At 38.1% G+C, this 16,960-nt stretch overlaps 2 protein-coding genes across 6 annotated transcripts; one reads left to right on the top strand and one right to left on the bottom strand.

The window, feature by feature from the left end:
- The first annotated feature begins 5,209 nt into the window (after positions 1-5,209).
- Positions 5,210-11,527, top strand: LOC104421168 (ABC transporter I family member 6, chloroplastic). Of its 5 annotated transcripts, none has more exons than XR_005546838.1 (9): positions 5,210-5,573; positions 6,077-6,127; positions 7,265-7,486; positions 8,031-8,153; positions 8,429-8,605; positions 9,535-9,632; positions 10,543-10,596; positions 11,087-11,149; positions 11,260-11,527. XR_005546838.1 is itself a non-coding variant. In XM_010033029.3 (7 exons), the coding sequence occupies exons 1-6, from the start codon at positions 5,247-5,249 to the stop codon at positions 9,619-9,621; spliced, it is 987 nt and encodes a 328-aa protein (XP_010031331.2). In that variant the 5' UTR covers positions 5,210-5,246; the 3' UTR covers positions 9,622-9,632; positions 11,260-11,527. The 5 variants fall into 5 exon arrangements, 1 of the variants encoding a protein (XP_010031331.2); XR_720946.3 differs by having other exon boundaries at positions 10,514-10,596; XR_005546837.1 differs by lacking the exon at positions 11,087-11,149.
- Positions 11,528-12,357: 830 nt separating this feature from the next.
- On the bottom strand, positions 12,358-13,918 carry LOC104421167 (F-box/kelch-repeat protein At3g23880-like). Its single transcript, XM_039308627.1, has one exon. The coding sequence runs from the start codon at positions 13,858-13,860 to the stop codon at positions 12,655-12,657; it is 1,206 nt and encodes a 401-aa protein (XP_039164561.1). The 5' UTR covers positions 13,861-13,918; the 3' UTR covers positions 12,358-12,654.
- Positions 13,919-16,960: the final 3,042 nt, after the last annotated feature.

Below are 16,960 nucleotides of genomic sequence, written 5' to 3'. Positions count from 1 at the left end.
TTTCTTGTTTGATTGATAGGATTGTGAGTTCGACGATTCGAGTAACACTTGTTATTTGATAATAAATATTCCTAGGTGAGTGGTGCTATCTCTTCTAACAATTTATAAGCTCATATTTTTAAAATGATAAATGATTGATATTTTATGAGTTATAAATAAGCATGTTTATTGCATAAAATTTGGATCGGGCATTTACTACATTTTGATTTTTTAAAATAGTGTGAGAACTTTTTGGTGGAAATATATTCCGTTTGATGAACGGAGTTGAGAAATATTACATGTTTTGGGTTTATGAAACCTTTTCACGAAAAATTCGACTTTGAGATGGTTTATGGAATGTTAGATAGATATTGATTTGTGATAAGTTTTTAAATTTGATTTGATTTGATTCGGTTGGTAAAATTGATTTATGAGATGAGTCATGAAATTATTTGAGAATGTTTTATGAAAAGTATTTTGGGGGATGAGTTGAGTTGTGAAATATTTTGGTGATATATGAAATGATTTATGGATTTGGTCTTGTGAATTGTGAATGGTGTTATTCTGGATTGATATTAATGCTCAATATTGCTATGAGTCTAGTGAGAGACTTGGGGGTATGCGTATATGAGTTTAGGATATTATTATGGGCCGAGCTACCGGCTAATAATAGGTGGAGACTTTACTAAGGGGGAATCTTGGTCCCCTCGTCACCAGATGTTGTATCGTGACCATGGTTTGATATTGAGCAACGAATTGGTCAATGGAGTGGACCATTGACATGTAATATGAGTTTGGTTGATGGAATGGACCATCAACACATAATTTGAAATTAGTCATAGGAATGGACCATTGGCGTGCAAATTAATGAGATTGATTAATGGATTAGACCATTGATGTTTATTTTGATATTATTATGAAATTATTATTTTTGTTATAAATATAGTTATGTTGAAGCGTTTGTAACTTATTTTTCTACTGTATGTTTGTTATATCCTGGATTTGGGTTAAAAAAATTGCAGTTTGGTTTTATAAATAGGCATAGTGGGTGCTCGATCTACTTAGAAAATATGTATTACTAGCAAGAGTGATATCAACAAGGGGACTTTAAAGAGTTGAATTTTAGGATTTTTGAGGCTACATTCTTAAGGAGGACGGCCGTGTTATCCCCCACTCTTATTGGTTTCGGGGTGTGACATCTTGAGGGACTCTTTCTTGGAGCTCTTGCCATTATGTTGTCACTTGCATAATTAGTCGGTACGTCTTGATCTGCAAAGACATCTTTGAGGAAAGTTAAACAATGATGAAATTAGCTGTGGACAATAGACAATCACATCGACATTTCCATGTCAAGCCGAACAAGAAGGTATTTCTGGGGCAGCCTCAAGGGATTTTCGGAAAGGGGGAAAAACAAAAGGAAAAAGGCGAAGAAACCCTTGTCCGTCACGGCGGAGATTTAATCATGTTGCGGCATTTAATAACATCGGCTTTGCTCCCACTAAAACCATGGTGGATGGCGGTGACAAGTTCTTTTAGAAATTCAAAATGAACAATCGTTATAATTCAAATTGAATGTTCTATCGTAATAAACAGATTCATGAACGAGTGAATCTTTTCACCAATTAAAAGGGAAAAAACTAATGCCTCGTGCCATTTGTAGATGGACAAGTGTCATGACCCAAGGAAGGGGCGTGACCTAGAGAATTTTTGAATGAAGGACCGTGATTGATCCATAAACAAGCGAATCTCAAATATCTAGAGTGCTAAGGTTTTCTTGAGTATTTTACAATACTCCCGAAAGTAGACAATACTGTAATAAGTGTAGGTAAATTGGTAAAATGGGGAGATGTAATCTCAACCATCAAATTAAGTAGAGATTTTAAGGGTACAATTGAGTCTATACTTGTATATATAGGGCTCTCATCCCCTCATTTATATCCAAGTAATACAATCTTAAGGGCCAAAAAAAAATTAAGACTTCTTGAAATCACAAGCATAAATTTAAGGCAACTTTTGCAAGCCAAAATGTATAAACCTCAGGAAAAAAAAGGAGGAGAAACTATAAGTATAACAAATTAATTGTTGATGTGTAAATTATTTCAATCCTACGAGGTATTCCACGTTATGCGACGGCCAAATGAAAAATCAAAATCGTTAAAAATCATGAATATTTTGCAGATATCATTAACCTCCACTGGGCCAAAAAAAAAAAAAAACTCAACATTTCACACTTGGACCAGAAAAAAAATGATCTGTGAATGTTCCAAAAATACCCAACCTACTGCATCTGCTGCAAAAATAACACGACCTTTCAATCGCTCCAAAAAAATAAAAATAAAATTAAACCTTTAACCAACGAGACAAAATAGTTACAAATTTCGTTTGTTCTCACAATCAAAGCACCACGCATCATTCTACATGACTCACCGTGTCGACTCGACGTGCACAGTAAATCGAACCACATTAAACCATGACAAATGCGACATCAATTTTGGGATAAGACGCAGGAAATTTGACAACAAAGATTACGAATATAATCCCCTAAGAAGGATTGAAAATCAGAAACCAGTCAGTTTCTTGTGTTGGCTGATGGGGTTCAACGTACACATCAACACACTAAGCCATGTAGGATGACACGTGATAATTTAATGATGAGAATAGATGTCACTTTTAAGTTGTAACGGGTGTTATTTTCATCCCACGTACGAAAGGTTAGACCTTTTTTTTAGGAGGCTTGAAAGTCATTTTATTTTTATCCCCATGCAAAAGGTTGAGCTTTGACGCTCGAAAGGTGGTATAATTTTTGTCCAATGTGCAAAATGTTAGCGTTTTTGGAGGGGTTGGATTAGCTAATGTTAATACGTATATGACTTTGTTTAAAAAAATAAAGGATAAGTGCATTGCAAATTTTAAAACTTACTCGGAAAGTTACATTAAGTTCTAAAACTTTCAAAAAGTACAATCAAGTCTTAAACTTATTAAATTGATCTAATCAAGTCATTCTATTGATTGTACTTTTTGAAATTTTTATCACTGGATTGCACTTTCTGGATAAACTTTAAAACATGATTGTAATTTTTAATAGTTTTATGTTTCCATTGCACTTTTATAATAAATTTGAGGACTTACAATGCATTTATCCCATAATGAAAATCCCATATAATCATGCAGCCTTAAATTCCTAGATATATATTTCAAAAGTGTAAGGTGTCCAGCATTTTCTCGTCATAAAATTTTTCGAACTCGAACATCATGCTGTATTTACTACAAATTTATATTCATGTCATAAAAGATTCCAAACCAATATATTCATGAGAAATCTAGGGTGTTCGTAAGAGAAACATATGAGATCTTTATTGCTTCCGGAAACTCCATATAATTCAGGAATTATTTAAGAGAAACCAAGCTCTGCATGTAGGTAACCAGCCGACAGCTCTGGACTGCATCGACTTAAACTTGGAATTCTTCGTACCGTTCCGTCTCAAAGTTGTAGGCACCACATGCCGGCCGGAAGTGGAGCTCTTGATGAAGAGGATGATGCCTTGAAAGCCTGCAAATCCTAGCAGCAAGCATCGTGAAACGGCACACGAAGTTGAAGATAGATCCATCGCGAACAACTTGGTCCAGGGCTCGACCGCGCCGAACTCTTTCATGATCCACGACTCGCGGCTACAGCACGACGGCTCGTACCCAATCAGGCACGAGCATCCATCCAACAGGCATATCTGTTCGGTCAGTGAACGCATCGAGAGCGGCAGGACATCCGATGAAAAGCCTCCTCGACCAGATCGAACAGGACGGGCGACGCGTCGTACTGGTACGATGACCAGCACGCGAAATTCCTGAAGACCACCTGGTTGCCCGAGCACTTGTGATCGATCCACAGGGAATCCATTGCCGATCCGCTTCCAAGAACTTCGCCCCGGGCTGTAAGCCTCCAATTGCAGGCAACGGCCCGTGAAAAGCCCCCACTCTATTCTTATATTGACCACCTTGAAATTGCTGAGACCGCCGCTGCTTGTCGAGGAAACGGACCCGAAACCGACCACTTCCGACACGAAATAGCGGGGCCGAGGGAGGCGTCTCCGCTCGTCAGTGGATGGGTTCCAAAGAAATATGTCCAATTGAGTAGTCATTTTTGTCCTAGGTGAAAAAACAGGCGATTCCATTGGATGTGTTAAAATATGTCTCGAGTTTGAGTTCAATGTAAAATTTCGAATATTCTAAATTAGATATGTTGTGGATATTCGAAATTGAACAAATAAGATCCAAAGATCAATTTCCCAAATTTGAATCCGCATTTGAGAGTCTGACTGCTAAAATAGGAAAGTCCAACTTTCACTTGGATTTAGATTTTGTTTAAAACATATAGAGATATGTTTTTTAATAAAATCGTTTAAGAAAGGAAACATAATCTTATGAGAAGTTGACAAAAGAATAAATGTCTCATTATGCACATCACACCAAATCAGCATGTCTCATCTTACGTGTGGGATGAAATGTGTCGATGTCGCTTTTAATCAAAATATGAGAAATTAAACAAAACTTTGCGCAACTATAGCATGTCACTTTTATCTCGCTTGTGATTAGATTTTTAACTTAGTGCAAAAAGTTGAGCATTTTTTTTTTTGGATATTTGAGATCTCGTGTAATTTTTGTACATGGTGTTTAACATTAAGTAGCAGTCAAATTAAGGTTAAAAAATCAATTAAGAGCATGCTAGTAGCTAATATATTTTCCTAAAAAAAAGAAATATGCAAAATGAAGAGTCAAAGCAATTAAAGTTTATATTTTTTATTTTTAAGTAATAAGTATAATTAAAATCCTAAAACTTATAATTACATTATAAATTTTTTCAAAAAAATAAAATAAAATCCTAAAATTTATTATGAATGTATAATTGAGTTCCAAATTTGTGAAAAAGTGCAATCAAATCTTGAAATTTTCAAAATATATGATCAAATCCCAAAACTTTCAAATTAGTGTAATTAAGTCCTTTGTTAATTACCATTTTCAAAAATTTTAGAACTCAATAAACTTTTATAACAAGTTATAAATTTCGATTGCATCAATTTCAAAATATTATGACTTGATTGAAATTTTTAAAAGATTTATGACTCGATTATATTTTTGTAATAAATTTTAGAACTTAATTATATTTTTAAAGTTTATGAATTCGATTATGTTTTTTATTTTTTAAACTTCCATTGCTTCTTCTTTATTTTGGGCTCAGGCATCAGCGAAGTCGGGCTAGAAAGCGGCGTCCAATGGCTTCAGCTCCACCGTCGCTCTCCACCGCGCGACCTCCCACGGCGGCCTCCCCCCATGGCGACCGCCGCCGCGGCGCTCTCCCTCCTCTCCCTTCCTGCGGGGCTCGGCCTCCGTCCCGCGGCGGCCTCCGGGCCCTCCGCTCCGTCCCTCTCCGGCGGTGCGTCGTCAGGGCCGCCCTCTCGACCGCCGACCGCTCGGCGGCGCCCGTCGAGAGCGGCGAGGGCAAGGAGCTCCTGCTTGAGGTCAGGGACCTGACGGCCGTGATTGCCGAGACGGGGCAGGAGATCCTCAAGGGCGTTGACCTCACCATCTACGAGGGAGAGGTCGGTTCGGTCGTTTCGGCTGTTCGGTTCGTTTCGTTTCGTGCTCGCCGTTTGTTTTTGTTGGGTTCTGAACTTCGAATTCGAATGTTTAGCTGGGGCGTGATCGGTTTTGAGGTGGTTGTTGAAGGAGCTTCTAGTTGGTGAAATTCGTATGCAGTGATGGCGTCGCGATGAGCTGTTCTTCGAGAATCCAATTTTTGCTGTGGATTTCATGAGATTATGTCGTCTGCTCTTTGGCTTTATCATCAATTGAGAATTCTTTCAGCTTCGAGGGATTTCTCGTAATCATTTTTGGTTTTTGTATTGAATGCAATAGAGAGGGTTGTTTGGTTTCTGTCTTTGGAAGTGTGTTGATATGTTAAACGTGCGGGCTCTTCTATGCTCTCTACTTAGCATCTGCAACTCGATTTAAATTGACATACATGATTTTGTGTTTATTTTCAATTGGCTTTATGCTGGCAGATGTTTATAAATTTCTGACATTGATTGAACTGTTCTTTTAGGTTCATGCGATAATGGGGAAGAATGGTTCTGGGAAGAGCACATTTGCAAAGGTTGGTTGTTTGTGTGTTTACTGGGTCAGGCATTGATTTATTAGACCAATAGTTCATGGAAGACGTTATATGCCGATGGCAGAACATTCATGGAAAAATATCATATGATTGATTTACTAAATGCAACTATTAGATATAGAGATAATTTTAATTTATCTCTGCGCCTGATTAAGAGAATCTTTACGGCTTCTTGTTTGCGCCTGTAAAAGTTCCAGTTCCTATCTTTGTTGGTGGGGTATATAGTTCTTACGTAATTATGTCCAAATGTTTCTGACATATGCAGATCCTACCTTCTCGTTTGTCAATATGTATCAACCGCAAAGAACTTTGTGCCTCTCAATTTCCATATCTCTCTTTCCCCAGGATTATCAACTATCTTGACCCTGGCTTCTCAAACCTCTCATTCATACATGTGTTTCTTAGGCTACAGTTTTTTTGTCAGAAGATGGATTAATTTAATCTTGTGATTATACCTGTGATTATACCTTTGGTACTTCATTAGATTTAAGACCTTGGCTGAGCACAAAAACAAAATTGTTAATGATCCATAGAATGGGATGGGAAACTAAAATCACATATACTGTAGACATGGCATTTAGAACAAGAACAACAACAACAACAACAACAAATATATTATATTCCACCAAGTCAATAATTATAGGTCACTATGCTCTATTTTGTGTCATGTTTTCTGGAAGATCTAACACGGTTGATTGAATGTGACCACAAAGTATTCTTGGGTGAAGTATTTTGTTGTGGTGAAACATGCGAGATCTCCACCATTCCTTATTTTCTCCGATTGCTCTTTGTTCTTTTAATTTTCTAGTTTTTGGGGTCACAACTTATAATATATATCATATTGAAAATGCTGATTGTCGGTGACAAATTTGTGGTCAGCCAAAGTAACTGCTCACTGGAAGATTGTGGTGGGGAAATTTTTGGTGATGTTATGGAAGTGTCTTCGTAGAAGGTTCCTTTTATTTTGCCTAGCTTTTCACCTTCTGCAAGATTGGCTGGCTCGTAATTGCTTGTTGTTGCTGTCAGTGTGCTACATCAGATACATCATGTCATTTCAAATTGATGGTACCTATCTCTTCTGCGGGCCTGGAATTATTTGGTGAACTTATAATATTGCAGGTTCTCGTTGGGCATCCAGATTATGAAGTAACCGGCGGCAGTATGATGTTTAAAGGCGAGAATTTGCTTGAAATGGAACCTGAGGACCGGTCACTTGCTGGGCTATTTATGAGCTTCCAATCACCAATTGAAATACCCGGTGTCAGCAATGCTGACTTTCTCAACATGGCATACAATGCTCGAAGAAGAAAGCTTAATCAACCTGAGCTTAGTCCAATTGAGGTGTACAATTGTATCTTATTACATCTATCTTTTGCTTGTATTATGCAAATAATTGAATCAGTCTCTTCCATTCATGTGGTTACTCTCTTCACATTTGTATCATGCATTTATTTTATTTGCTGAGATTTCTCAGGTTGTCTTTGATATTTTGACTTTTGAGCTGCTGCCCATGGACATTCAAGTGCCTGAGAACGAGTTCTGTTTGTTGCTTGTACTGCATTAGTGTTTGTTGCATACTAAATTCATCTAGTTTGATAAATATTGTTTGTGTCACTACAACTGGATAGTCTTTGCACCCTCATATATCTTCGTTTTGGTCAGTGATTAGCTACCTGACTTATATATTTCTGTACCTTGTGGACTGCGTTTACTTCTCAAAAAGGAAATGAGAGCATTACATAAGCTAGGGTTGATTTGCTTGTCTAGCTTGTTTCTACCTTTACATGAAATGTTGCCTGGCTATCTGACTTTTGATGGTCGTTACATTAGAAAAAGACCAATGCTGTTCGTTGATCTTTTTTATGCTGAAAATTCTTTCATGCAGTTTTGGGCTTATGTATATCCAAAACTTGATCTTCTGAACATGAAGGCGGACTTCCTGAACAGAAATGTCAATGAAGGATTTAGTGGTGGAGAGAGAAAGCGGAATGAAATTTTACAACTCGCGGTAGGTTTTGCTATATTTATTATTACATTCAAAAAGGAAGCATACTATAAATTTGTTAAAATGGAGCACATTGTTAATGGGTTTCATATAGACCACCAAAGACTATGTAGCGTGCAGATAAATAAAGCATAAAGGATATATTGGATGTTTCTCCAAAGGAATATGTGGCCTCCCCCCCGCCCCCTGCCCCTCTTTTTTTCTGTCCCTCCATCTTGTGCTTACTTCTCAAGCCTTCCTGGTAATATTATGTAAGATGTATATGCATGCCTTTGCAGGTTCTTGGGGCCGAATTAGCTATATTGGATGAAATTGATTCTGGGTTGGATGTTGATGCACTTCGAGATGTGGCAAAGGCAGTAAATGGACTTTTGACTCCTAAGAATTCTGTTTTGATGATTACTCATTATTTAAGACTCCTGGAGTTCATAGAACCTAGATATATCCATGTAATGGTAAGTCCTCTCAAAGTTATCTCTTTCATCCTTCACACAAGTTGATCATTTTTCCCTTTCTGATAATGCATGTATGAGAAGTAAATGGCATGGTCCTTGATAGGATTTGATGACGCACTAAGTTTTCAAGTTGTATGTCAATGTTTGAATAGCTATATTTTTCCTAAAATCAAAGTTGGCATGACAATGCTCATGAAAAGGAGGGTTGAGGTAGCACTGTTGATGAGTCATTGGTGCACAAAATCATATTTTATTGAAGCAATGATTGCTCTTGTCAAGGAAAAATAGTGACCTTCAAATGGAAAGGTAAAACTTAGGCAATTCATAAGAATGATGGTGAAAAGCAACTCAATTACGTGAAGCATTCCTTTTGTCTTTCCTACGAGGCTACAACTCGGTTCAAGTTATGGAGGATATATAGGAACCAATAGATAGCTAATTTTTCTTCTCATCTGAAACGGGGTAAAAGAAAAGAAAAATGAGCACTTGTGTGTATAATATTGTGTTTTGAGAGATGAAAGATTTTGCTCAGGAAAGATGAATGTGGAGGATTGTGGAAAGAAAATGTGGCTTCTCTTCAAAAAAAAAAAAATAAATAAATAAGAGCAGGAATCTCTCGTCAACTAAAAGTCTGAATAATCTGTTTGGCAACCCCCATGATGCTCTTTATAAGTTTAGTTACATGTCAAAATTAATAAAAGATTTCTGGCAATTTGCTTTTGTTAGTTCAAAATCATTCTTTAAAGCCCCTGTCCTGTGATTCCTCAGTCACTGACTTTCTGATACTTAAAATAGAAATGATACAATTATCCTAAACTTGTCTGGCAGTGAACGAACTCGTGATTTTTGTAATTGTCAAGATGTGTCCATTTTTTTGTTGGCTGTACATATTGGTTCACAAGGTCCTCCTTTGTTGTTTGGTTCACCAGGAGAACGGAAAGATTGTGAAGACTGGTGACATCTCCATAGCTAAAACTCTTGAAAAGGAGGGCTTCAAGGGAGTATCTGAGATGTAACTGCGTATCAGGTGCTTAAAGTTTTGGTTTGGGTTATTTGTGCTGTGTACTTGGGCAAGCATAAGTGATTCATGCAAGAGATCATTTTGTTGGTAATATCTCATGCTGATGTTATTGGTTGCTGCTTTTGCTCTGTCATGCACATCAACAGATATATTTTTTCTTTGCTAATGTTGATTTGCTTGTTGCAGCAAGTCAAATGTTTTTGTTTATTTTGCCTTTCTCTTGCTGTTCAGAAGTTAGATGTTTCTGATCTACTTAGAGATATCTTCTTTTCAACAGAAATTATGTATGACTTTCTGAAATTAAGTGAAGTAATAGATTCTATATTCTTTGAAAATACAGTCATTTTTGTGATTTTGAATGTTCAGAGGTGGTTCTTAGGTTCACCTTGTTAAACATTATATTTGACAGTGTCATGGTGAAGAACATTTTACATTTCAAATAAGATTTTGTCATGGTAAAGGCCATTTTTATTTTCTGGCGAAAGAGTTCACTTTCATTTAAATGGTGCTTCTCGATATTTTTATCTTCTTCTAAATATTTTGGCAGTAGAGGAAAATACCTTAATAGGAAAATGTGCATTGTCCTCACAATATTTTGTCTTAATTTATTTTCATAAGGTATATGAACTGGTTCAGGGTCCACCTGAGGACTGGCTTTGCATGTTCCAGTACAACTAATACTTAGAAGTTGGAACACTGAACCTACAATGATAAAGTGTTTTTGAAGTTTTTTGGAACTTTTAACTTCCCCTCTATTGACATGAATGATCTTGATGTTAATTGGACCTCGGAGGTTCTCCAAAATGCTCTCTGGTTTAGCTAGTTTTATGCTGTTGGCATATTGTGCCTCAGCATCCTTATGTTTTGTTCTTCTACTGGATCTACAGCTTGAGAAGATTTGACTTTTTATGACAAGGCAGGAAGAAAGCGCAATTGCAGAGACTCTCTTCATTGCTCCAAGCTTCCTTAGGTTGGTTAGAACAGAACTCCTGATGCTGATCCTGTGAAATACTATATATATGATATATTCTGGTCTTCTTCCTTTCCTTTTTTGTTTTGTTTTTGGTAGTGGGAATTTGATGTAGGGGGTGAGGGCATTGATTGAGTTCTTTAGTGAAGGATCCCCTTGCCATCTCTAATTAAAAGGGCATCGTGCTTGTGTTATGCTCACTAATGGTTGGCCTTAATTTCTAGAATTGATAAATATCTTGTTTGTAATGGCCATCTTTAATTCCTAAAAATTTCAGCTTAGCCACTAGAGGTGATAGATATTTCAAAAGACGAAGAAGTATTTTCTGATTGAATATATGTTGGAATCATCTGGAGAAAATCATGATGCAAGATTAGCACTTTATGTCCAACATCAACCATTTGTCTGCACTATCAGATACTATAGAATCGTACTGAGGTTGCCTTTTGTAAAATAAAGACTGAATGAGCTTCTCCTCGTAAAATGACAGCTTTGCGCCATCCTTGGTCATAAGCCCTGAAAAATGAAGAATGCAGATACATTTGGGCCAATGGTGCCATCCTGTACTCTCATAGCGGCTATTGAGATTGCCTTTCTTTTTCCCCTAATGCTCGTAAAGCAATATATTGGTACAAAATTGTAACAAATTCTCTAATCTTGCAGATCCATTTGACAGGTTTTGAAATGACTGGAGTTTCTCAAAGAAAGCCCCCCGATAAGAAAAGACAGGTGTCCTGCCTTACAGAGGCGTGAAATATGTATTGATCTGCATTATGAATGGTTTGGTTGATGTAGATCTTTTAATTTATTTGAGCAGCCTTGGCTTTGTGGTAGTCTCAATTTTGTCATTTATGCAAATCCCTTTATTTTCCTCTTCAAATTTAAGTTGACAAAGCATGAATTTTATATCTGAATTGGGAACTTTTTTTTTTTTTTTCGGGTTCAGAAAATTGGGGACTTCAGTACTTGTTGAAATGCGCATTGTGAAACACTGACTTGTTTTCCTTTGTTTAAGTCACTGACTCTTGGGCAAGATCCTTGTGGTTGTGCTGACATAAGGTTCAAAGCATAGACCATTTATGTAATTGGAGAGTGAAAGTTCATAAATCATTTATGTGATTATTCTTATATAATAATAGTCAATTAAAGAAAGAAAAGAAAAGATGAAAATGAGTCAAAACAGGAATAGAAAAGATGAACATGACTCGATTAATAACACAAGAAATTGATCTCTTTTTTTTCTTTTTATGAGGATATATAATTTCAACGGGGATGGCCACGATAATATTATACTCAATCATATGCAAGTCTTGTATGGGAAACACATAAAAGAAAATCTACATATATATTAGTACTTGAAAAGAATAACATTTTGAAAAAGAATGAATAAATTAAGGAAAAACAAAATAAAACTACATAAAATATGCATTGACAAATTGACTAAATAATTATAATGAATGATGAAGAAGAGCAAAGTAGAGAGAAAGAAAAAGGGAAAACAAAATTTAATAAGGAGAAAAATGTATAGGGAGGAAAATGAGAATGTAAGTTTGAGTTGGTGGAGTAAAGACTTTTAAAGGGAAAGACAAAAGGGAGAAAGTGGGAGTGGGTGAGAGTGGCGATAGCCCTCTAGTCTTCCCAAGGAGGGCCTGTTCATCATATCGTACAGATTGAATTTCATGTTGAATTGGAAGTATTTTTCAAATAATGTGGACCAGACGGCTGAGGCTGGAATCATCGTAGCTGACGGGGCCGCCCTTCTTCGGCCAAGTATATCGAGAACTCTTTCGTTAATTCTACTCAATCACGTACAAGGAACAATAATGCAAACAAGGAAGACATTACAAGAAACCTGAAGATAGCATGTTTTATACTACCCTCAAGATGCACAGCAATGCAAATAGCTAGAGAGGACTGGAACTTCAAAGGGGGCTCCAGGAGCAGAACATGTTCTGTCCGTTTCATCAAAACGTGTAATCTGTCGACCACATCATGGGGGAGCCCGTGCTCTGATGGATGGACCATTTGCGGTCGATATTTGATGGGCCATTCGAACCATCATTTCGATTGATCTTTTGGACCGTTCTTTCGAGCGATACTTCTGTACCCATTCCCAGACAATCTGGAGAGAGGTTGCGTTGGCGCAGCATTCCCGAGCACGACAGAAACTAGGCTCTCGACGTAACTCACCATGCAACAGCTCGAGAAGGAATCGACGCGCAGATGGGACCCCTCAAATGCCTTGCTCCTCATGTTGTACGAAGCCAAAAGCGTCCTGTCGTTGCCACGCTGGAGCTTGTGGATCTTCGCGAAAACAACCTCATCTCTGCCGGCAAATCCTAACGGTGTGTACCGTGCGAGCTTCTCTGGTATATCGATCGTGTACAGCTTTGTCCATGACTCGGCATCCCCAAATTCTTTCATGATCCACACTTCGTACTCATAGGAACAATTGTATGCTAATATCGATAGGCATCCCTCCAGCGTTGTTACGTACTGCTCAATACAAAGAATGCTCTCTGGCGTAGCCTTCTCGTGGAATACTTCATTGATCAAATCGAACAATACTAACGTCCACATCTTGAGATTACCTATATAGGCATAAGAGCACCAGCAGATGAACTCCCTAAACAAAGCTTGGCGACCCAGGTGCTTAGGAAATCCAGAAGGGAAGATGCGGCCGATCTGTTTCCAAGTGTTTGTTCTTAGACTGTAGATCTCGACTTCGGTGGGGCTCGGTAGGAACAGAATCTCCTTGAAGTTCAGCTGGGTTTTGAAATTGACCACTTTGAAATCATGCAGGCGGCCACTGGAGGGATCACACCCGAAACCGACCAAATTCGACACTCGAAAATGGGATTCTGGAACAACCCTGAGTTCATTGATTGAGGGGTTCCAGAGATAAATTTTAGCGGCGTTGGGATTGGGATTGGGATCGATTCTAGAGAAAGTGGTTAAACAGATGACGCCATTACATGAACCATTCAACTGAAATCTATCTGACGCTGGTAGAATTGATGGATCAACACTAGAGAATTCATGGCGGCTCGGAGGCCAGACTCCTAGTCCTGAAGAACCATTGATGGTGTACTTAAGAAGAACATTTTCACCGTACCTGAAGGAACGATCAAGATAAGATCGTACGAATGACGAACCTGAGATAAGGGATTTCCAAGATCTGCAGACACATCGAAATCGGACCAGGGATTTCACCGGTAGTTGCAATAAGATGTTGGTTATTACGTCATCGGGAAGGTTGGCCATTCCTCCTAATTCTCTCCCGTGACTATCTGGTTTTCAACAGCAAAGGCCCTTCAAAGTTCCAAATATGTAGTTGTCATACAGCTTTCGAGAAAACGATGAATTTGAGCGATAAATCCAAGGTGAAGTTCCCGTTGACTTTGTTCCTTGTGGGGTAGAGTTTGATCTTGGTTAAAATCGTACAATATACAGAGATGGTGATTTCAAGTAATACCGTATAATCCGCATGTGGCCCTCAACATTTTTAGATTCAGCTTTTTGAGCTCTCTCTCAAAAGGAGTTAGATCACACGGCTCTTATAGCATATCGTTGACTTTCTATTTCCTGTTTGTCTTGTTCTGGCCAATAATCTAAGCTTACGTTTGATTCATTCAACAGAAGAATATGCTCTGCCGGCATGCTATTTTGTCAAGAAGCACCTCCGAGGCCTGAATGAACCATGAAAACCAATCATGTATTGTTTTCATCAGAGACTATTCCTATGATAAAATGAAGAAAGACGAGAGTAAGATTGTGAATGAAATTTGGTGCAATAGTCACATGGAACAAGGGCTTTCATGGTCCATTCCTCTCTTTACAGTAACTGCTGAAAGAGGTGAGAGCAAGAGTCTTTGGATGACCGCAAATAGTTAAGTAAAGCATATCTAATGACTCTTTATGAAATTCTCAGATGCTTTTAAGCGTAAGGTAAAGCCAGCAAGTTCGGAACATTTTAAGGACCATATACTCACTCACCTATGTCAAGCTATCTGATACACATTCTGTCTCAATTGCTGTGCTAATTGCTCATACTACCATCATGGATAGCAAAATGCCCTATAAAGTGTCCATGACTAGCAACTGTTTTAGCTTCATTTCAGCATGAGCTTTAACTAGCTGTAAGACCCTAAACTTTGAAGGGCCAAAAAAGAAAAGAAAAGTTTTTGCTTCATTAGGATTTGTCATCACCAACTGGGGTTGCTGCAACTACACCCTAGAGAAAGAGAACTCCGAAACAGAGTTTATTATTGCTATCAGTTATAAGGAGCATAGTCAGAATGATTAAACCTTTTCTCAATTCTGTAAAAGATGGCAGGAGTATAAATAAAACTGCCTTTCATTTCTGTGCTACTGTTCTAGGACATCATGTAACTTTTTAGTGAAATCAGAACATGACAGTTGTAATTACTTTGTCGAAGCAATTTAATCATTGACATTTAAGCAAGAGCAAATAACCAAGACTTGATCACCAACTTAAGAATGTCCACAATTCGAAGAAATATTGCCTCCTATTGATCAACTGCCCGACGAGTGATCTGAAAGAAATAATGCTAAATACAAGAGCAGCTGCGTGAGCAAGAAAACTGAGCACGCTTCCGTCAGTTAATGCTCCAGAAAAGTAGCTTGAGCTTGACAACAGGCAATCTAAGGTGCAAAAGAAGAATCCATTAGCTGATCAGCTTATTTGCACGAACCAAGTAAGAACATTCTGCTGTGAGCTTGGGCAGAACTGAAACCAGACTAGTAAACATAATCCACCAAGCAGCGTCCACTTGCAGATGATGCATCAAGCTTGATGCATTGGTTAAACTGCTTACTCTTTAGATCATATGAACCAATATATGCCTGGTTGGCCTGGGAATGTAAACCTAGGATCAAAAACACGAGTTCTCCTGCCCCCGCAGACCCAAGCAGCTCATAATGCATGGGTGAATACTCCAGTAGTATGATCCGGTACAACTGGGTCCAAGACTTAGGGACTCCGAACTCTTTCATGATCCATACTTCACAACTTCGATATGATTCGTGTCCTGAGACTGACTCGCATCCCTCCATTGTGGTTAGACTCTTCTCAGAAAAAACAATATTCTCAGGAAGCGTCATCTCAGTGAATACCTCATTAATCACATCAAAAGAAACAAGCAACCTTGTCTTCCCTGGGATTGGCGCACCAGCAAATAAATTCCTTATACATCACTTGGCGATCCAGATAGTAAAAATACCACGAAGGCAAAGCTGTCTCCATTCGTTTCCATGAATTTCCTCTCAAACTATATATCTCAGCTCCTGAGGAACTCCTTGGAAATCTCAATTCAGAATCAGAGGAATACCCGTTTCTAATACTAATCACTTTAAAATCATCCAGATGTCCGCTATATGGATTAATCTCGAAGCCAACCGCAGCGGAGACTGGACATCCAGGTTGTGGGAGGGCCATGAACTCATTGATGGAGGGGTTCCGAAGATATATGTTGGAGGCACTGCAGTCGCCTCTAGAGAGAGTAGACAAACAAATAACTCCCTTGCATGAATCCACCAACTGAAAATTGCCAATGCTGGGTTGAAATTGAGGATCAAACCTATAGCACTCGTCGCTGCCACTGACCAGATCCCAATTCTTGAAAAGCCTTCTCTTTTGTATCTGAGCAGCTTAATGCTGCGACACCTAAGTGAATGATCTAGGTGAGATTTAACAACGATTGACCGTGTTAAATTGCTAAAGAGATGAGATATGAGACTGAAAACTTCATCTTATGTATAGAACAGCTAAGTCTTTTACAAAAGACAAAATTCATAACGTAAAACACACCATAACTACCCATGTTCTGCATAAAGTACTTACCCAACTAGCACCTAAAAACTAGGATAACCAACACACATGACTCCACTAACTCTAATAACTGAAAAACTAAATCAGCAAAACGTGAAGAAAGAAATAACTATTATTTTAACAATCCCTCCCTTAAACCGATATTTACTAACATTCAGTTTAAAGCCTTGACGGTTTTTAACGTGCAAACACCTAGTAACCTTCTGAGCTTCACAAATGACTCCATCTTGAGGGCCTTGCTGAATATATCAGCAACTTGATCTTCAAAACTGCAGTAGATTAGATCAATTGTTCCATCATTGTTAAGATCTCTCAAGAAATAAAACTTCACATCAATGTACTTGTTTCTTCCATATAGCACAGGATCCTTGGAGATTTTGATTGATTGCTGAGTTGTTGTCACAAAAAATTTTAGTAGCTCTTGGTTGCTTGAATTGCAGCTCCTTAAGAATTCTCCTTAGCCAAACAGCTTGACAAGCACTAGCTGGCAACAAATTCAATTTCTGTACTTGA

The sequence above is a fragment of the Eucalyptus grandis genome, chromosome 1, assembly GCF_016545825.1.
Source record: "Eucalyptus grandis isolate ANBG69807.140 chromosome 1, ASM1654582v1, whole genome shotgun sequence".
NCBI classification, from domain to species: Eukaryota; Viridiplantae; Streptophyta; class Magnoliopsida; order Myrtales; family Myrtaceae; genus Eucalyptus; species Eucalyptus grandis.
This window is presented reverse-complemented; position numbering and strand designations above follow the sequence as displayed.

Excerpts from the sequence above, each read along its gene's own strand:
- LOC104421168 (XM_010033029.3), top strand. The coding sequence starts at position 5,247 with ATGGCTTCAGCTCCACCGTCGCTCTCCACCGCGCGACCTCCCACGGCG. Across the intron at positions 7,487-8,030 it reads CTGAGCTTAGTCCAATTGAG|TTTTGGGCTTATGTATATCC; the intron begins GTGTACAATTGT and ends TCTTTCATGCAG. Across the intron at positions 8,154-8,428 it reads ATGAAATTTTACAACTCGCG|GTTCTTGGGGCCGAATTAGC; the intron begins GTAGGTTTTGCT and ends ATGCCTTTGCAG.
- LOC104421167 (XM_039308627.1), bottom strand. The coding sequence starts at position 13,860 with ATGGCCAACCTTCCCGATGACGTAATAACCAACATCTTATTGCAACTA.